The sequence below is a fragment of the Lytechinus pictus genome, chromosome 7 (assembly GCF_037042905.1).
Source record: "Lytechinus pictus isolate F3 Inbred chromosome 7, Lp3.0, whole genome shotgun sequence".
Taxonomy (NCBI): Eukaryota; Metazoa; Echinodermata; class Echinoidea; order Temnopleuroida; family Toxopneustidae; genus Lytechinus; species Lytechinus pictus.
The window spans coordinates 16,624,753-16,646,585 of record NC_087251.1 but is presented as its reverse complement, the minus strand read 5'-3'; the positions used below and the strand labels follow the sequence as shown (position 1 = coordinate 16,646,585).

Genomic DNA, 21,833 nt, shown 5'->3' with positions numbered 1-21,833 from the left:
GGTAACTGTGAACATTCACATGTAATGATCCAATCGATAATCCATGTTGAAAGTGGCAATGCAGTTCGGGCATGGTCCGGGAATGCAGTACACAGCTGAATGCAGAAAAGACTTGGCAGCACTGCTTTAGCTCACAGTCACAGTAGCGGCTATTCAGAGAGGACCTAGGCCGATGCGCTAGCGTACGAGAATGCCACGAAAGCGGTCACTCTCGATCTCCAGACATATGACATCTTCGGATAGCTAATTATAGCTACGCATTTTCACCGAGAACCTCTTTTTCCTATATTGAATACACCAGGAATACTCTTCAGTTGCGATCAGAAAGTTGGATTATCTTCACATTTTTTCAAGTATTTTTGTGAAATTTTGCCAACGCAATTGTGTTACTCTCTCTCAATTATCGACGAAGTACACAGTGCGGTGAGCTGAGGAGCTCTTCGACTTCACACGAATTTACCGATAGGCGGCTTGATTGGCCACATAAGGAAATGAGGGTCAATAACCAACCAATTACCTTCTCGCTTCTTGTAAACTCCGCCCAATAACCCCGGAAGCAATGGTTCTTCACTACCGGCGTCTGCTTCATTCGCATCACCTGTAAACAATATAGACACCACCTAGGTCTGGATATGATAAGGTCATTGGTGTCGTAGTTTTACTGCAGCTGTAGTAAGCTTTATACCCCAATGTTTAGCATTGAGATTGCCTACATGTAATGTATGCTTGAGTCAAGAAGGTGCAAATGGGACTGACTGTCACTGATTGAAAACACAATGTTGTTTGATAAGATACTTGGTGCTTCGAAAAGAGTAGCAAATTATATTAGTCCAACTCCAGTTTTCACTAGTGGTACAGTTGACAAATTGACAGGAAGGAATGTGTTTTTCAAGGCTGAAAATCTTCAGAAAACAGGCTCTTTCAAGATTCGGGGAGCTTTAAATGCTGTAAGCTAGAGTTTTTTTTAGTTATTTGTCTAATTGATCGAAAGATATCTGAATGAATCTGAGTGTGATTGAGATTTATTGGGAGTTAAATCATGTTCCGCTTCCAATTCAAGATCATGAAGTTAAGATGGCAATTGATGTAGATCATGTCATGACAACATCATCTTCGATGATGATGTTGTCATGATCTTCATCAATTATGGTGATCATGGTGATGATGTTTGGTGAATGGTGGTGATGATGATGTTGGTAATGATGATGAATGATGGGTGATGAATGATGATGGTGTGTGATGGTGCATGGCGGTGATGATGATGCTGATGATGATGCATGGTGATGATGTCATGGATGTGGTGGTGATGTACCGTACCTTGGGTGTTGGTTCATCGTTTGTGTAGCGGTAGTCTAGTGGAGCCTACACGAACCATCACGAGGTAGTAGTGATGATGGTGGTGTGATGATGATGATGACGATATATATGCATGTTGACGATGATTGTAAATATTGTGTATGCGATGTGGAAGATGGTGATGATGTTGAGTTTTATTCATGATGATTTTGGTGCTGGTGAAGGCGATCTTGGGGCACTCAAGGGTTCATTACAGAAAAATCAAGCCATAGAAGTCGTGTGTTGTAGACACCAGAAGTGGGATCGCAGCACGCGCGACCCACTAGTTAGAAATCCACTGCCAAACGCGGTTCATGGTGCGAGGTTAGTATACTAATACTAACCTCGCAATACGTGTGAGTGATCTTGGGGATGATGTCAGGGATGATGATGATGATTAGTAGTAGTATACCAGAAATATACTGGAAACGCTCAGAGATCTATGATAAATAATCGTAATCGGTGATAATGAATGAACGAATGGTGATGACAACAATGGTGTTGACAGTGAAGACTGTTCAAAGTTAATGGTCATGACTTTTATCATACTGATGATGTTTTTGATAATCATGATTGTGATGGTGGTTGTGATGGTGATGATGATTATATGAAGATATCGGAAAATTGATGAGGATTCTAGTGATAAATTAGCCGGTTATGAGACTTTTTTTTTGTTAGTGTGTTTTTTTTATCTGCAAAACCTGTATAGGCCTATATGTCTATTTTTTTAAATAGATTTCATATTTTATAGAATGGTCAGTAAGGTTGGGAAAATCAATATGACAGTTTGAGTTATAAGTTGACAATTTTAAAGAAATTTGATTGTCAATTTGAAAAAAGCAAAACAATTATTTTACAATGAAACTTATGCACCGATATTTCGACCTACTTAATTTGAAGTATGAAACAAAGTCAATATACAGAGAATATCCAGAATAGAACTTTAGAAAATAAATGACCATACACAGTTTACATGTAGAATGGATTAAACATGATACAAAAAAAAAGAAATATGTGATATAGTCATGTAGTATGGGGGCTCATATTCCGTTAATGATATTTATTCCTTACATTGTTTTTGTATTACAAAGCAACTGTAAGTACTAAGTACCGGTACTACATATGGATCTGCTTCTTGTTACTCAATAGTGGTGATTGAGAGATGACTTGGATACATATATGTACAGGACTAAGTGGGTTTTATCAAATGATCTGGATATACATTTTATTATTTTTATATAAAATAATTGGTTTTATAAATCAAAAACTAAATATATGTAACTATAGCCTGAGGATAAAAAGGACAACCTGCCAATTGGTCCATGGCAGTGGTTGCAGGATATGAGTCAGCATCCTAGAAAGGGGAAATCCAAGATTCAAATTTTTAATCTCCTAAAATCCAAAATGGATGCTCGCTGACAATGATTATCACCATCATAAAATAAGTAGATTAAGATGATGTTATAATTGATTGCAAACTTTAAAATGGTAGATCAGCTTTAACCACTGATGTACCAGAGGGTAGGAAGGGGGGGGGGGAGTAAGGTAATAAAGGGAAAAGGGTAAAATATGAAATTATTTTCTGTATTGTGTGAAATCTTTTCACAAGATTTAATTTTCGACTATTTTAAAGGTCAAATTTTTGCTTGCCCACTTTGCTTATTTGTGACTGTTTAGAAAATTTACCACATATTTGCTATACTCTAACTCATATTTTTTTCACTAACTATGCCTATTGCAACTTTGATAAAATAATCTCTACTTTCTGTTGTGAAAAAGCAGGCTTATTCAATCAATCAGGAATATGAAATGACTTGCAAGTCTTATGATAGCCTTTGGACCAAAAATTGATTTGTAATTGATAAGCTCCAACAGCGATACCAACAATATTGATATTTTAAGAGTAGAAATTTGAATTTAAATTGAGCATTGATTGACCCCTTGTGGAAAATTTGTTTCCCTTTGTTGAATATAAAAATGGAATCATGATATTCACAAAAAATCATTTAAAAGCAAATTAAAAAAGGTTTTAACGACAGATAATTTCAATCCACAAACAACAGGATATTCCATTAAGGTATATTTGTCAATTAATCAATTTGCTATGTGTATTCTTTTGACATGCAGATTCTTTTATTGAAGGAAAATCAAGCACAGACAAATGGTGTGGTGAGTATGTAGGCTACGATCAAGAAAAACTTATCATTTGAAAAATACAGAACTCATTCATTCTAATTTGAAAATATGGCAGTAAATTGTGAATTGATGGCTCTCAGGATTGCTTTTTATATATGTGTAATAATTAATTGAGAAAAAATTAGTGTTGCACACATAAACATCCAACTGTTTTTATTTCTTGATCAATTAAAAAATTAGGAAACTAATCGAATACAATTAACAAACTAAGTCAATATTTACATTCGATCCATAAATCTTGAAATTAAATGATGTGCAAGGTAATTTATTATGCATTTCATTTACATTGAAGGTTGTATGGGAAAGGGTAATTTTCATAATATATTTCCATTGTTTGATTTTTTGTTCATAGTCTGGATTGTATGTAATTTCACCTATAGGTCACCCATAGTACAGGTAACCATGGCTCAGGGCTGGCCTGTGCTGCCCAGATGGTTGGGGTACCATGCACCGTTGTGGTGCCCCACACTACCGCTTCGGTCAAGGTGGATGCCATCAGGTGGTACGGAGCTGATGTGGTCTTCTGCGAACCAACCCAACAATCAAGGTAATGAACAATTAAAGATACATTAGATATCCTCTTCCCGGTTTTTGCTTCATGGTGAATATTGTATGATTGTCATTCAGAACATCACAGCTGATATGACACTACTTACAAAGATCGAAATGTTTTATTTGGTCTGTATTAAGATTTGGCTATGCAAAACAAGGGGAAATGTATTGAGACTATAAGGTTAACTCAGAACTTGTTTCAGAAGGAATGGTAAGATATTATGTATTACTGAGTCTTGCAATGCCTGCATGTTTAAACCATTGTCTTGTTCCGTTTTGATATTAGTTCTGAAAGATTGTCAATGAATATAGAAAGACCTTCTATATCCAGGGTTTTAATCAATAATATAACTGCTTTTGCTTCATTTGTTATCGTTTTCACAGGAAGGAAACATGTGAGCATGTCGCCTCTGAAAAGAACCTGTCGTTTGTTCCTGCATATGATGACTATAATGTAATGGCAGGTCAGGTCAGTGATCAACTTAAATTTTCATCAACTCAGTCTTTTGTTATCCATAATAAACCTTTAACAAGTTATTACATTAGCCGATGAACCTTTGCCATGACTAAATTGTGTCAAGGTTGCCTCAGTAAATTTAAGCTTAATGAAATCCCAAAACTATACTTGATAGCCTTGGACAGATCCTATCTTCACCATTCTAAAAAGATCTGGATGAGTTCATCTCCCTCTTACTTCACGAGGACTATATTTATGCCATATAATCTCCACACCTTTTGTAATCCAGTAGCCTTAAAAAGTTCGAAAATATCAAGATGATCTAGTATACTTCACCCTGGCCCCTGGGAAGATCTAGTACTTCATAAATTAAGGAGCACAGAAAGTGGGTTCAGGTGTACAGAATTTCCTGACAATTAAGCAGATAAAAAGTGTATTCAATCTCCAACATTATTCCATAATAATTACAAAAAATAAATGAAAATCATTCTCACCCCTGAACAGCATACAGTTGTCCTAAGATGTCATGAGCAAAAAGGGTTATCACCATAATAAAAGAGGCACGACAATGCTTATTTTGGAAAAAATATGGAGGCACATGCCCCATGTGACTTTACCTGGATCAAAACCTTTGAGTAATTCCTGCCATTACCAAACCAAGACCCTTTTCAGGTTGATGATGCTAGTAAAGTGATTATTGCAATATAAATGTTCAGTTTGAGCAGTCACCATTCCTTTGAAGAAATTTCACTCATGTTGCCAAAAATAAGTTAGTTATTTTGTGATCTTGACCTTACAAACTGTTATCGTGTTTTTAAAGTTCAGTTGTTCAAATCATTGAATTCCAAAAACCTTTATTTGTGAGTATTCTGCAGTGCACTATTAGGCAATTATCTTGTTGTCCTCCCAAATTTGGTATTTTGTGACTCTATTTGCTAGTAAACTGGTTTGGTCTCCAATTGATCCATCCTGCCTCATTAACCTTGTATTATTTTACCACCGTCATCTTTAGCAAGATGGGAGTGTTGTTTTTTATGAGCTCATCTGTTTCAAACTTGTTTTGAGACAGCTGTTATGATGAGTGTTATTAGTGGATATGACATCATCAACCACCCAAACTTGGAACGATTTTCCTTGGTACCGGTACCAAGTTTTTTGGCTCAAAATATGCATTCTTTATGTTGAACCTACACATTAAAGGGGTAAGCAAGATAGGGAAGAAAGTAAAAGGATTACTGGTAATCTGTTATATTTTTTATTTTTCATGATTATCTTGGGTGTATTATCTGGGAACTTAGAATTGTATTTTTTAATATGGTCCTTGCTAATTTTGCTGATTTTACTTGTGAGCATCATTATCAGCGTGGTATGAAAAGACATCAGAATTTCCAGCAGTGTGTGTGTGTGTGGGGGGGGGGGGCTGATCTATTTTTGTCATGCACACCCCACCCCTCAAACCTGAATGTCATAACATTACATATCTACGATTACACCTGTGACTATCTTGAAACCTCAAGCCTTGTTGGTTCAAAGTACACTTTGTGTACCTTGCTTTAAATAGAAATGTTCACATTTTAGTCCCCCATTATTTTAAAAACTGTCATTCACATTTGATATTCCAGGGGACTATTGGTATAGAGATATGTGAACAGGTACAAGACCTCGATGCTGTCCTAGTCATGACCAGTGGTGGCGGCCTCATAGCAGGTATCGCTACAGCAGTAAAGGGAATGAAGCCAAATGTCAAAGGTAAATCAAGAATTGGTTTCTTTTTCACTTGCAAGAATACAAGTGAATTTCTTATTATTTTCAGTGTCAACAATTAAAGATATAAATGAGAATTGAACTGCACACCAGCAGATCCAAAATTTTTTAAGGGGGTCTAGGGAAAGGATTGCCCAAAATTACTATTAAAACCTGTTAATGAATACAAAAGTCCTTGTCGATGAGGAAGGGAGCACATTTCACCCCCGCTCTTGACCTTCTAATATTGTGTGAAAAGTGGTACTAATTTGAAAATAAAAATAAAGATGAACTCATATATTTTCAGCGTAGGAATTATTATGACATACATTTGCTGGATTAAGTAATCTCAAAAAGGATTTTCTTAGATATGATAAATTATATGTATTTTATGTATTTTTATATTTAATCAAGCATGGTTTGATTCTTAATACATCTTGATTTGATAATTCAGTTTTTGCTGTTGAACCAGAAGGAAAAGATCTCCAAAGATCTCTTGAGTCAGGTAAGTCATACCAAACATTTCATAGTTTGATACAACAAAAATGAGAAGTACACCATACATCTACATTAGTAGTATCTATCTGTTTCATACCAATTTTACATTTCTAAAGATGTCCTGTGAAGAAACAAAATAATTTTTTTTTTGGGGGGGATATGAATGATAATAATGCTATGCAACATTTTTATAATGCTCAATACAATGTTTCTAATAGATAAAGACCATTATTTTTCTTTAAGCAGTTTTCAAATTAAGGTTTGAAGTTATTTTGAAAAATACATCCCACCGCTGCCACAGAAAAAAAAACAAAATTAGCTTACATTTTCAAAATAGTTGGAAGAGCTAGTTGAATGTTGTAGAAGGAGAGGAAGAAGAAGAACGAGGAAAGGTAGAGGTAGAAGAAGGAGAGGAGGTGTTAGATGAAGAGGAGAAAGAGAAGAGGAAATAATTTTCCTTAGATGAAACATGTTCATGTTATATTGATGAAATGGTACTAAAAACATTTTTATCTCTCATTTTACTGGCTTTTAGTTTTCATAATTTCCCAAACTATTTCAGTTTATTTGTTACCCATTGTATAAAACTGCCTTGACCAAAACTTTGAGACCTGTTGAGACTTGATTGCTTCGCTGTGTTGAAGAGAGTGAAAAGACCATTTAAAAACTGTTAACAACTCCTCTGAACAAACTGATATTTTTTCTAATAGCTGCCCACCTGTTCACATTTTGAATCATGATATACAAGTCTTTTGTTTTCCTTGTATTTATAATTCAGTTTGCCATTTTTTTCCTTACTAATATATTTTTTTATAAATCAAATGTTATACAATAGGAGAGAGAATGTGGGTAGGACCACCTAAAACCCTTGATACAGTAGCCGATGCTACACCTACCCAACAGGTCGGACAGCTTACTTGGCCTATTGTCAGAGATCTTGTTGAGAAACAAGTATTTACAGTGGTATGTATGATATAAAAAATTTGAATATTAAAACATTCATTACATCAATATTTCAAAGTGAGCCAGTGTAATGACAAAGAGGTTTCGAGCTGTGGGCTTGGAATTTATCCTGAGCATCTAATATTTTGGAAGTAAAGATAACTTTGTTTTGATTTTTTGCATATAAAACAAAGCAATTCCCTAGTAGCTTTTCTGATAGCTGAAGATAATCAGGATTGACATCTGAATAATTTATAAAATGATGGATGTATTATATTCCATTATGAATTGTAAATATTTTCATTTGTTGATCATTGATTTTTGGTGTATTATCAATTAGTATTTTTGTCTGCTTTTTGTAGACAGATGATGAAATCATTTCAGCAATGAAATTTACATGGACAAGATTAAAGGTAATTCAATAAAACTGCATATTTCTTTATTTTATATTTTGATAAAAAGCAAAGACAATGTCTGTCAAATATCTTAAAGGGTACAAACAGTGAAATGTTTATTTTGCATTTGCAAGTCAGAAAATGTTTCTCTACTAGTACTATTAAACTTTTTAACATGACAGAACTTTCAAATGCGAGTTTTCAAACGTTTCTTCATTTTTTCGATAGTTCATGTTTGGATTGTTAAAAATTATAAGTTTAGACATTTTCATTTTCACATGCCAACCATAGAATCTACCTTCATTTTTTGTATTATTTTATCTTTTGAATTGTATTGTAATTAGTAAATATTAATTAATTTTGAATTATACTGTATGAAAAATGAATATTGACATAATCTTGGTAGATTGATGGTTTCTTAATGAATAAGTACATTTGAGAGCACCAGCTATCCATGACTTATTTTTCCACTCAGCTGGTAGTAGAAGCAGCAAGTGCTGGACCAGTAGCAGCAGTTTTATCTGACAAGATGAAAGCTGTCGATCCAAGGGTTAGAAACGTGGCGGTTCTCATGTGTGGTGGAAATGTGAATATCGAGCAATTACCATGGTGATAGTTGGTCTTCATGGCTCTGGTTCAAACCACTTGGTAGACGCATGACGATTGACCATTTTACTGGTTGAATTTCAATGAAGTTTCTATATAAATAGTTTGAACAAGGAATTTGAATTTTGTATGTATGGAGTTCACCCGCCACCTGAATTGAAAATAGAGCTGTTTATATTCAGTAATCCATGAATCTTTTTTGCTGTGTAGTCTTTTATACATGCATGACACTAACTGTACTATCATTATTTTTATAATTGTTATAGCAACTCAATTTGATATACTGTCTTTAAGCATGTCAAATTAGAGTTGCCTAAATTGAAATATACATATATATGTATTACCATTATAACAGGAAGTTTTGGTCATACTTGATTAAAAAAGAAACAAGAGAAAAAATGACATTTGCTGCCTAGGGTTCTGGCAGGCCGGGTGAATTGCAGACATTTGCAGTGTTGGTTTGTTCATGCAAGATTAATGCATTGGATTGTTCTACAACTATAAGGTTTTTCAAGTTGAAATTGCAAAAACTATTTTTGAGCCCTTGATGACGATTTCTGGACTCGAAGGTATTGCACCCGTCTTTCTGTTCTTCCCCAATTTATAATTGTGCTATAATTCGGATGAATAGTGAATTCCTAATTTCTGATGTGTATATAGGTAGAACTAACTAAAAGTACGCTCCAGTACAAATTTCAATTTCAAGACTGCAGCTCAAAGATCAGAGGTCATAGCTCATTATATATGCATATTGGTTTCCTCATAATAAGCAGGGAAATCTTTGCCCTATGGACAAACAAAATGTCTATAAAGTATAGGGCATTTCACCATTTTGTATCTCATTGATGAAAGTTCGGGATTTTTGTTGCACACCCTTGCCATTCATTTTAATACAGTTAACCCTAATATTATAGTGGCTTGTCATTTGATCAAGCTTAGTTTTCCACAGTACTAACCTTATAGATGCATTCTATTTTGTCTTGCTTACTGTTTGTCTAATCAGCTTGTCGTGGAAGCAGCAGGGGCAGCCCCGGTAGCAGCTGTTTTGTCAGACCAGATGAGGGCGCTTGATCCCAGCTTGAAGAATGTGGCAGTAATTTTGTGTGGTGGGAATGTGAATATTGATCAGTTGCCATGGTGATTGTACACCTATTTACAGACATTACCGAATTTTATCTGCATCATCACCATCTGGCTGGTGCTATTCATATTTTATCTGCTTAGAGACAATAGAGCTTTTCCTAGCTCCCATACTCTTTGAAAGTGTTTAAATAATTCTCTCCATGCTCTTTATAGATAGTTTTATTCGAATTTGAGTAGTCTGAATATATTCGTACAAAAAAAAAGAAACATATTTCAAACTCCAGCACAAAATGTTCTTGAGGCTAAATTTTTATTATTGAATCAAAGACATATTTATATTATACATTTTGCAGCGTTGTCTTTCAGTATACTCATGATTATATTAATTCATCTACCTTACCTGTAGATATAGATGGAGAATAGTAATGCATGAAATATTAACAAAGTAAATGCTGCATCAATTCGTGAAGCTTACTAGAATCGAGTGTTCCCTTTACAAATCCTGTGGGTATTCTATGCAGTGAAAATATGCATGAAGAGTGTTGAGTCCTATTATTCAGGGCAGTTAGAGTCAGTTTTATTTCTTTTGTATATTTTAGGTACAAGAGTCCCATTAAAATATTTCACACCAATGCCACATAAGTGATTTTATTATGAAAACCTGCAAGAGTTCTGTCATAATACTAACTTAGTATCATAGGGGTAGAAATGTGAATGATCAGAGGCCGATTTTTTTGGGGGGGACAATTTTATCAATTGGATATTGTTTTTTTCTGAAAACCTTAAACTTGAAATATGGTAATATATGAAATAATATATTGGTCATTGTGTCATGTATATGTTCAACTTACATGTAAATGTTGAGTGCTGAATTCACTGTGACAAGACAGATTTTGATTCGATTCTCTTGATGTTAGTGAACCCACCAAAAAATGAACATATTTTAAAAGTGTTCAAGTTCTGCCATGTTTTAGATATTTAATAAAGTTTGTTTCTCTGGGCTCACCGGATATTGTAGTGTTGATGTCTTCAACACTCAGCATGAAGGAGTGCATATTTTGGTGGGGTTCACTAACTTTTTACCACCACTGTACATGTAGGGACAGGTTCACCGTAGGGACAAACCAGTTTCCATAACCTATTGATTAAAACAAGATACATTCGAATTAAGAAGAAAGTCTTGTGACTGACTGAAGGCAGTATTTCAACTGAGGATTTACTTGTCTAGTTGGACATGATATATCTCTTGAATGTGACATACTTGCGTTGGTGCCTCATGGTAAAACCAGCAGACAAGACCATGTTTACTGGCTAATACAAAAATAAGGGCTGTTATGGAGGTACTCATAATGCTTACTTTATTTGTATGAGCCTATGCATTTTGGAGGCCGCTGTTTGGCTTTCCATGTAGTCATGCCGCCAGATTTGATCATGATGCAGTATTTATTGGTTATTCTACTGCCTGCTTTCATTAAAACTCAGGTGATTCCATTGTTTTTTATCTTGCTCATGCTATGGAGAGCTTTTGTAGTCAAGGAATCATGTATATTGAAAACAGATAGTCAATTTGACTTTTAAAGGCAATATATTTAGGGAATCCAGGTTTAATCATGACAAATAAGTGCCTTTTACATGTATTCATTGCTCTAATAGCACATTTTTGGCAGAAGGGTGGGGTGGGTAGTAATTTAAGAATTGTAATTCTTATTTTGTGTGCCTTTCTGTTGTACGAATCTATGATTTTAGCATGGATTTTAGGGTTCAGGGATAGTGCATTGATTGTGCAATAATATGTTTTGGAAGAGGTTACACTAAGCAGTCACATTCATGATGTATATTCTGGTAATATTGTAAATGGTTTCAAACTGGCTTTGCATCATGTTTGTTATGTACATGTATCCCATATGAATGTTCACCCCCTCTCTCTCTCTCTTGCTCTCTTTTCCTCACCTTCTCTCTCCCTTTTTACCCGCTGCCCTCCCTCAGTCTTCTTTCTGAGTGTATGTGTGTGTGGGCCTGTATATATATATATCTTTCTCTCTGACATATACTTCCATGTTCCCCCTCTTTCTAAAATCCTCTTTCATCTCTCATTTCCTATCCAAATTTCCTCCTCCATTTTCTCATTATTCATCTTGGACTATACAATCAATGAGATTAATTTATTATCCATGCATTCTATGCACATTTTTATTAGCTTGGGGCTTTTACTTCTGTTATTAGCACAAAATACACCAAACTCAGTAAAATTGTGATTGTTTTATTTTATTCAATCAATAGCTTTAATTAAATTGTGTAAATTTTCAGTATGAAATCTTGTTCTATATTCATTCATCATAATTTAGGAAATAGGTGCTCTAGTGGAGCTATTCATATTCTCTATTCAAAACATTTTGATCAATTTATATGTGTAAATTATATAAAATGCAAATCTTGAAAAGGTTCTCTATTTATATTACAGAAATACAGTTAATATAAATATTTCCAGAAAATTACAAATATGGATGTAAGTAACCACAAATGCCTTCTTAAATGAGCAAACATTAATGTAAGCCTGTCCATAGAATAAATGTATATTTTCTGAAGGAAATATACAATGAAATTGCACTGAAGGAACTTTTGGGTATGCTTGTGTATGGGCATCTACTACGAGGAACTAAGTTTGTATTTGTGTAAACTATAGAAAATATATATAATTGTGATATGATCTACCAATAAATTTTAATCAAATTCTACCTGTACTTTCAGATCGTGATCTTTTCTTTTTGTAAAATAGAACAATTTTAGTTAGCATTCAAAACACAGCAAAATTAAATGCGTTTTACCAACATCAGAAAACAAAAACATCACAAACAACTGTGCGCTCAATATAAATACATGTATATACATCCAACAGATATTGCACAATCATGTCATATTCTCTTAGAATAGACCATCTGCTCTGGAAATCAAACAGAAGAAATATAAATACTCTCTGCTAAGTGCAAAATATCCTCCTGTTCCATTTATTATTTTTTTTTTAATATATCGCACTGGCAAACAAGGCCAGTATTCTGAAAATCTTCTTTAATCTGAACTTTATTTTCAGTAATCAGAAATTGGGCGAGTCTTTTTTATTGCATATTTTGACCGACATGCAGAAGTTTCATTCATTTGGAACAAATGACATTTAAATGATGATTTTTGTCATGTACTTCAAGCTGCTGTATCTCACATGGTTTACATTCCTCTAAAGGACTTCATCCAATTTCATAAAAGAATATTCTCTTTTTTTCATCTATCATGTTCTTGCCTTTCGATTCCACACCATCTCTTTCATTTGTCATTTAATTTCTCTCTATTCTACCATTCAAACATTCCATTTTCACTTTATAGTGAACTGAAACCTTGTCTCCATTATAAAAACACAAACCTTCAATGATGATCTCAGTGCATGGTCTGTTGAAGTATACTATGTTGCCCTTTAATGACAAAAGGAAACGAGTGATATATCACCAAAGTGTGAGTGTGGCAATACATCATGCTATCGGAATGATAAAAGTGTAAGCAACACGCACTTTACTCTTTCATATTAAAGAAGTCTCGCTTTAGTGACAGACATTAGCTACAGACAGTGTAGAATAGTACTGACAGATGGTCTAGAGAGTTCTTGGAATGGTTGAAAAAGGTAGGATAGGGCTTGTGGACTCCAGCTGGAGACCAGTCAGCATACATTCTCCTGCTGCTCCACACTGACCCGAAGCTTGAAGAACATTACCGAGCGAGATCCTGCAAAGGAAATTATACAAGATTTATCAATGAACCCTAATTAATCATCAGGTACCCCTTGTTTCAGACGGTGGTCTACTAGAGCATAGATATTTCATAAGAGCAGGCAGGCAATAATGATTTTCACATAGTGTCTACCGAAACATAGTGATCCCCGAACAAAGCCTAGAGGAAACAGGAGTCAACAGGTCAGGCGTCTTCATGGAATATTGGAAGTATTCAGATATTGACACTGCATAGCATAAACAAGAGCAACATTATTTGTGACTGGGTATACAGGTAATATAGGACTTTATCAAAGGCTAGGCATCATTGACCACTGAGACTATAGAATTCATGATCACAAAAACTTTAATTTCAAGAAAAAATAATTGATTTTGTCCATGAAAAATAAAATCAATTGCACTCTCATATCACAACAAACCGTTTTCTGATAATTGCAATATGATTCTTCCATCAAAATAATGTTTAATCTTACATACATTTATATGACTTACAGGGAATATGTAACTTTGGGAAAAAATACACAGAACTAAAAATGTATGGTGATTAAATGGTATTTAACGATAGTACAACTCTAACATTCTTTCTTTAATCACATTTTTAAATCAATAAAATTTACACAGATATGAACCATTCATTAAGCTGATCATGTATTTCCATTTTAAGATTCTTCAGAATAGTATTAGCAGAAATTTGTCTTTGAACATAAGTACGTTTTTCTTTTTGGATACAGTTAAAAGCTATATAGAATCAAGCCATGTTCATACCAAGCCTGATGGGAAGTGGGATCCATGTTGACTGCTTCTCTCAGTATTCTCTCTGCCATGAGCATGTTTCCTTGCTGTGTGTAAACACAGCCTAGGTTCTGAAGACTGGTGATATGTGAAGGATTGATAGCCAGGGCACTGTCATAACACTGCTTGGCATCTGACCACTCTCTATTGTGCTCATGAATGCACCCTCTCTGTTGAAAATGTAAGGGAAAATATGAAAGAAACTGAGGTGAAAAATGTTGAATTATCTTTTAAGGTCATGTACACCCAGCAAAAAGCTGATTTAAAGGAAAAAAGACAAATCAAAGAGGTATAAAGGTGAAAATTTAATCAAAATCGGATGTTAAGGAAGACATTATGACCTTTAAAATTTTAGCTTAATTTCACAAAACAGTTTTGAGCACACCCTGGTTGGTGTGCAAATGAGGGGATTAATGGTGTCGCCCACTCGTTATTTCTTCTGTATTTCATTATATGATAGATGAAATATCTAAATTTTTTCCTCATTACAATGTGAAACAAAGTCTCAATCATCCATGAACATGTGCCATTGCCATTGTTGTAACATACTATGATTCATAAAAATGCTCCCTTATTGCAAAATCTGCCATAAACTGAAATATTCTATATAGTTCATATAATGAAAAACAAAAGAAATAGTAAAAAAAAAAAGAAGAAGTTGAATTCTAAAATGCTACAACTGAATTTATTTTACATCGGATTAGAGACTTGTCTTACTGTATGCATAACTTGATGTGAGAGAGGAAAGATTGATGATGCTTCCTGCACACAAGCTCTGGCTTCCTCAGGTCTTTCAAGACTTAGGTAGAGCTCAGCTGAATGGAACAGATAGTAAAAAAGTCAAAGAGTTTAGTCATTTGAACAAAGATATTCAGGTTAAATGTAATCTTGATCTAAACCATTTCCATGTTTTACACTTTTTTCTTCACAATATTCAGGAAAATCAGTAAGCCTAGCTTAAAGATGAGTTAAAAACTAGACTTCTGTTCAATACGTATTTAAGTATCATATAAATACCATAAAAATACAATCTCTACAAAAAGGTGTATATAACAATCATTGCCATAGTTTCTATTTCATCAAAATTGAACAAACCACTGAACTACATGTAGCAGCATTTAAAGAGGCTGTATTCCCAAAGAAAACTGCAGCCTCCTACTGGATCTCTAAGATATATTTCACTTCAACTGTGCACTCATTGTTAATGGAGATCTTTAACATAAGACACCTGGCTAATTCTAGTTTATTTATTTAGAGCTACAAAAGGAACAATCTTTATATCAAGAATCAATTCAGTCCTTACCAATGGCAAGCCAGATATGAGCCTGGATCATCCAGAGTTGTTGAGACCCAGTCTTGGGGATGAAACTACCAGTAGAGGAAGCTACCTCAGACAGAGCATGCTCTACTCTCGAAGCGGCAAGGGAGTTGTGAATGGAACCTATGGGTTCAAAAGAAAGATGGCAATTTTCAGATCATCACAATGGTCCATTCTGTTATTCCCATTAGGAAGAGATATTAATGAGGATGTCAGGGTCAGTGAATGCTTATGTTGTAACTACAGGAATTTTATGTAGTTTTCAGATTTGGTAAATTGTACAGACAGCTTTGGTATGTCCATGTAAGGTAGGTGGTGTTGGATCCTTATAGTTACATGCTCAAGTGAAAGTGTTTCCCAATAATGCCACCACCAGCCAATATGTTCTCGGTGTATTGATTACAAGGCTGATAGGGTGATTTTAAAGTTCAGTGTCGGTGCTTGTTTAGGTGTCAGAAGCACAATTCAGATTGCTCACCATAGCTCAAAAACTTCCCCAAAATAATCTAATTCGGTAGCTCATTACCTAGTGAGATTCATCCCAGCATCAGCTACATTTTAAGTTTAGTGTCATGCAGATGTACAAATTAGCCCAACACCAACACCAAAATGTAAACACCAAACTTAATATCACCTATTGTTCTACACACCATCACATGTGTAACCTAACATTTACCCCTTGGAAAACTGCTTTTATCATCCAAAGATGTAACATTAGGGATAGAGCTGTGAAATTTGTTTTGGTAGAAAATAATGCAAGAATGAGACTTACATGTAGGATACTAGTTGGGTTTGGGGTCAGGTTTCACATTTCTCTGCGGCAAATTTTACGATACCCATTAATGAAGAGGTAAAGATAATTTCTTTTTACATTCTAAATGCAAAAGATTTTGAGAATACTAGTAACTTTCAAATACACAAAGTGAATATTAATCTCCAATATAATTGTAATTGACTGAATGCTTTCATGAAATGAATATTCACATAAGAACTATAATGTAATAATTTAGATATCCCATTATCATAAAGCAGGGACTTTTGAGTTCTATATTGCAATCAAATTGAATGAAGAGTGAAGTATGACCTACATGGTAAAATGAAATGCTTTTTTCATCGGTAATCAGCAATAATGACAAGTTATTTCAAATTGATTCTTAAATCTTAATCTTAAGGAAGTATGATTAACACCTTGTACATAAAGGGGTTTTCACAATCGCTCTTGCGATCGTTTGGTCAAAATGTATGTTGCACACGATCGCAACGGTTGTAAGCAGTCGCACCACGAATTGTGAAAAGGGCATTACTGAGCTATCATAGGAGTATCTCTTACTACATATCTTGGTTTATTACAAAATCAAGAAATATACATGTAACACAACTTACATGTAAGTCATTGGGAATATGACCAAAATACTGACATAAAATATCTAATTGATATTTATATCATTGTCCTTAACTCCCCTAAATACAAATACATAAATTAACTGCATATAATAAGTAACTGGGTATACACAAAACAAAAATCATCATACATGGGCATGCTTCACTGCAAAGTATTGAAGCCAAACTATTATTATAATCCCCTATCATTGTGGTTCTAAATCTACATCAAACTATGAATATATTTATAGCTATGTATTTTTTAATATATATATATTGAAATTCTTACTAATGCACATTGCATAACTGAAAGTGAACTGTGAATGTTGATAATAAACCTCATATAAGCTGACTTTATAGAATCCTGTATAATTATGATCATTGCCTATTGAATGTAAGACATTAAGTGTAATTATTCCAAATATGTATTTAAAACAAGATTAATTTGATCAGGAAAAAATTTGTATACAGAATAAATACTAGAATACAATAGCCATGTTTTGCATACTATATTTTGTTCATTTGTTATATTTACAGAATATGTTCTCAATAATTGGCTTATCATAATCCAAAGTCATTTGCAAATCTAACATGATCAAGCAGACGAAGAATTGCTAGGATGTAAAATAGTAAAATAAATGTTTAACATATCTAACCATATAGGAATCTACAAATTAACCATTATATGTGTCATGTTTATGATTGAATGCATTTTGCTCAATATAGCAGGCCTATATTCATATGCCAAAAACGAAAAATAAAACTAAGAATAAAATGAAACAAAATAAAAATCAGCAACCAAAATCCACAGCCCCTTACACCCATAGGCCAATGCAAATAAACTTGTGCTATATGTGTAAATACTTGAAATATAATATAAGATAAGATAAAGCAGATGAACAAGTGATTAAATATACACTTCAAATGCCTGATGCTGTAATGACTATGTTCTATTTACTTTGTATTACTTGTACAAGCAAATAGCTGAATATACAATTGAATAAATTTAATTCAATTTATTTATTTGTGAGTGTACTTTAAGCGAATTGTGCTCACAAGGCAGGTTATGTTTATATCCAATAATTTGTGGCTACCACTGCTGCAGTATATACTACTACTGCAAAAGCTTCTTAAAAATAAATTTATGGATTTAAAAGTGATGGGAAGTATGATGACAACACTGAAAGGGGTAAAAATAATCTTAGATAAAATGTTAAGAATTACACTCAATCAAGAGGGATGACACTGCCTTTGAATATTTCCATCTATGCAAATAAGCACTGTCAAACAGTGTTGTGACAGACTGACAGGTGCACATCAAAATTAGGATCAATGAGCATTTCATTTAAATACTGACTTTCAGCTGTGTCATGGATGTGCAGATCAACTGTGAATTATTACTTTCAGGATAGGGGGTGGTTGAAAGAATATTTGCAATCGCTTGCAAATAACAATGACAAATTATGATTGATAGACCGATTTCAACAATATTACATCAGGGTGCTGTAACATAAAAGGATGCAATCAATTTTATAATCGAGTGGAACTCTAAGCACATGGCAAACTATGTACAAAAAGATACAAATAATTGTTAATATTAAACATCTCTTTATGTTACACCCCCAGTTCATACATTCCATTGAGAACCAGACCAGTTATTTGTAATTAATTGCAAGACTTATGGGTAATTGACATCCCTAAAATTGACTTTTAATTGATTGCAAGTGTTTTGTGATGCCCCCTTAGACATGGTTTATCAATCAATATCTATTGCCTGATAGGTGTACAAATCATCAATAAGGCAACAGTCTTGAATATACAAATTTCATGAAATCAAACGTAATGTTCACCCACTACACACACATTCTAAAAGTCCTAATGCTACTGCACAATATCAAATTCATATCATATATATGGAAACAAAATCAAAATGAAGCATGAGAAAAAAGGATGACTGCTACAAAACAATTCAGTAATAAAAAAAAAGAAACAATGGATATAAAATGAAAAGAAAAAAATATTCTAAGATGGTAAATAATGTCAAATGAAATTGAATGCCTGACCATGAGTGTATTGTATACAAACTCAGAACCGATTCAGATATGACACATGTAAATCCCTTGGATTTTATCGGTATTACATGTTAATTTTAATTGCAATCACAAATTAATAGTTGATTATATATTGTGCACATATCCAAAAAGCTTAAAATTATAGTGTATTTAGATATTGCTCACAGGCCAAACATGATTCTTGAACTTGCATCCGAGGAATACAATTCCTACCCCATCCCTCGGTGGAGAATTTAAAAATATCTATTTCATGCCAAAAGGCTTTACAGCAATTGTATGAGTCAAATTGGGATCAAGTAATCCGCAGCGAAGTGATAGTCATGTATTTCCGTGACCAATACACTTCTACGATATCATAAACTTTAAAGAGAACTTTACATAAACACTGGATAAAGTGAATATGTGCAGAAAACAATGTTTTGGTTATCATTCATTAATGATTCATCAAAAAATAAAAAGGGGGAATTTTGTTGTTGATTTGGTGATATACTGTATCATATCTGAGGGATCCATCAGCATGCCACATAATGGAAAATCATACTTACTTTTGCCTCTTTCACTTCTAGCATCTTAATATTGTTATTTTATGATAAAGAGTATGAACAGAGAAAGATAGAAAGAAGATGAAGAGACACACATATGAAAAGTATGAAAGTTTGAGGATGTCTTCCATATTAAAAAAAAAAAAACTTGTTTACACATGGGTCAGACTTTAATATATATAATTTACTTCCAAATCATTTTATGACTTAAATTATCTGTATGAAAGGCAATTGTGATTTCAATCTTAATTTCAAGGGGCTGAATTATGATAGGTGACTTGGAGGGTAAATGTTTTCAACATTTTATCGAATAATTAAAAGAATATGCTATAATTATATGATTTTTTTAAATATTGATTTATGATTTTTAGGAGCCCATTTCCAAGCAGTCTATTTGGGCCCCCATTGAAGTTATACACATTGTTCTTGAATTGAAAATCCATTTCTGAAACATCACTGAATATGGTTTCATCCTACTACAGAATGAGACTTTGTATTTTGATAATTAGCAAATGAAATATTTTTCAATGAACAATGTGCAATAAAAATTATGAAAATGTTATAACCCCCCCCCCCCCCAAATAGAAAGAGAATGAACTTTCTGAGATTTTCATGTACGTAAAACCCTATATTTTGTATATATTTAAAGCTATCACTAACCAATGAAGCTGTGGTTACTCTTTCATGATTCATCAAAAATAGCAATCACATATTAATGACTGACCTCACATATAGACAATCTGATATAAGATAATGAAAGTATTTGTTTAACAGAAATAACAAAGTGAACGGAAACAAGATGGTGAAAACGTCAACAATATAAAGACGACAGATAGATTTATGATAGAATGGATGCTGATGCTTCAAATCATCATTTTTCTTCTATAGTAAATACCATCAAACAATCAGCATAGAAGTATGGATACATTAATTCCACTAATTGAATTGCATGAATAGTGTATTTAATTTGGGCTGCTACACACCATTTGAAATACTGTGCATTTCTTGAGTGTCAAAGATACTAAGATGAGACTACTTTGAAATCTTTCTTTAAATATTTCTTTTGGATAGGCTACTTGAGGAAACTTATCAGCCAAACTGGTTTTGAAGTCTCCATCTTGTTCTACTAAATGCTTTAAAATAAAAATTTATAAATAAACAAACATTGCTTTTATGCTTAGGAGAGGTTTTTATTTTCCTTTTTTTAAATCATGCCGTTGTACTTTTTGTATAATACATTTCACTCTAAAATGTTACTTATAAAAATGGCTTGGCTTACAAGAAATTTTGTCATTGCTGGCTTTCCATTTCTGAGATCAATTTGAAAAAAACAATAATAAGACAGGAATCATAGGAACTGTGGTGTAACTTTAACCTATTTCAATGACTCAATTTTTCAAGTCATATAAAAGTACCTCAAAAAGTAGGTTAAAAATAAAACATCTTGAACATATTACATACAAACAACCATCATTGTCATTTTGTATTTATCATTTTTTTTTAAATCCTGCAGTAAAATGATTTTTGAAAAATTAAGAGCAAGCAAGAGAGACACTTCATGCTATCTCAGCATAGCAGAAGCGTCACTTTTTTTACAAAATTAAAGCAATTGGTAAAATTAGGAAAAATTAATAATGAAATCCATACTCCAAATGACGGAAAATAGAAGATCACAAAGAAACCTATTTTACATACAATGCAAAAGATAGATGCATGAAATATTTCAGCTTTATTTTTCAAAGGATATGAAATAAAGAAAGGTTCGTAATGAGTAAATATACTAAATTGTGATGTAGTACGAGTGTAACATTTATGATTTAATTGACACAATTGAATGTTTGGGGTATCTATGATAACAGTATTTTTGTCGAACTTAGGTTACCACAATATGGAAATGGAAGAAGTGAATCAGTATTGTATCATAGATATTTATAGTGCAATAATCTTAAAAATTCTCGTGAAAAATCAGTTGGCCTGCAGTTTACTGTGCAAGCCAATGCAAATTTCTGAGTGCTATGGTAATTCACTAATGAAATGATTACAATGCATGTAAGAATTAGTGTACGATTTTGGAATCGCCAAAACGATTAAAAAAAATCATCTCTCTTTTGCTGCGAGTTACATGCACTGCACACAAAAATATGTGTAT

General features: G+C 33.5%; 2 protein-coding genes across 9 annotated transcripts in view; one reads left to right on the top strand and one right to left on the bottom strand.

Annotated features, from left to right (window-relative positions):
- The first annotated feature begins 527 nt into the window (after positions 1-527).
- On the top strand, positions 528-12,542 carry LOC129264865 (serine racemase-like). 2 transcript variants are annotated; one of them, XM_054902823.2, is made up of 9 exons: positions 528-947; positions 3,463-3,504; positions 3,912-4,078; positions 4,468-4,552; positions 6,163-6,289; positions 6,738-6,788; positions 7,617-7,744; positions 8,086-8,136; positions 9,728-12,542. In XM_054902823.2, exons 1-9 carry the CDS (start codon positions 777-779, stop codon positions 9,863-9,865), a joined length of 960 nt encoding a protein of 319 aa, XP_054758798.2. In that variant the 5' UTR covers positions 528-776; the 3' UTR covers positions 9,866-12,542. The 2 variants fall into 2 exon arrangements, with proteins under 2 accessions (XP_054758798.2, XP_063958159.1); XM_064102089.1 differs by having other exon boundaries at positions 579-947; positions 8,594-12,542.
- The window catches only part of LOC129264864 (tetratricopeptide repeat protein 7B-like), a 34,124-nt gene continuing 24,347 nt past the window's right edge, over positions 12,057-21,833 (bottom strand). For 4 of the 7 annotated variants that reach the window (XM_064102087.1, XM_064102082.1, XM_064102084.1 and 1 more), the window contains 4 exons: positions 15,676-15,813; positions 15,090-15,187; positions 14,346-14,542; positions 12,057-13,575 (listed from right to left, as the gene is read on the bottom strand). In XM_064102087.1, the coding sequence (XP_063958157.1) occupies positions 13,446-13,575; positions 14,346-14,542; positions 15,090-15,187; positions 15,676-15,813 (563 nt within the window). In that variant the 3' untranslated portion in view covers positions 12,057-13,445. Of the gene's footprint in view, positions 13,576-14,345; positions 14,543-15,089; positions 15,188-15,675; positions 15,814-19,687; positions 19,712-21,833 lie in introns of all 7 variants that reach the window. The other 3 variants (XM_064102081.1, XM_064102083.1, XM_064102085.1) reach the window with 1 other exon arrangement.

Bases quoted from the DNA above. Each gene is read 5' to 3' on its own strand.
- LOC129264865 (XM_054902823.2), top strand. From the start codon at position 777: ATGTTGTTTGATAAGATACTTGGTGCTTCGAAAAGAGTAGCAAATTAT. The intron at 6,789-7,616 runs GTAAGTCATACC...GTTATACAATAG, and splicing joins CCAAAGATCTCTTGAGTCAG to GAGAGAGAATGTGGGTAGGA. The intron at 8,137-9,727 runs GTAATTCAATAA...TTGTCTAATCAG, and splicing joins TTACATGGACAAGATTAAAG to CTTGTCGTGGAAGCAGCAGG.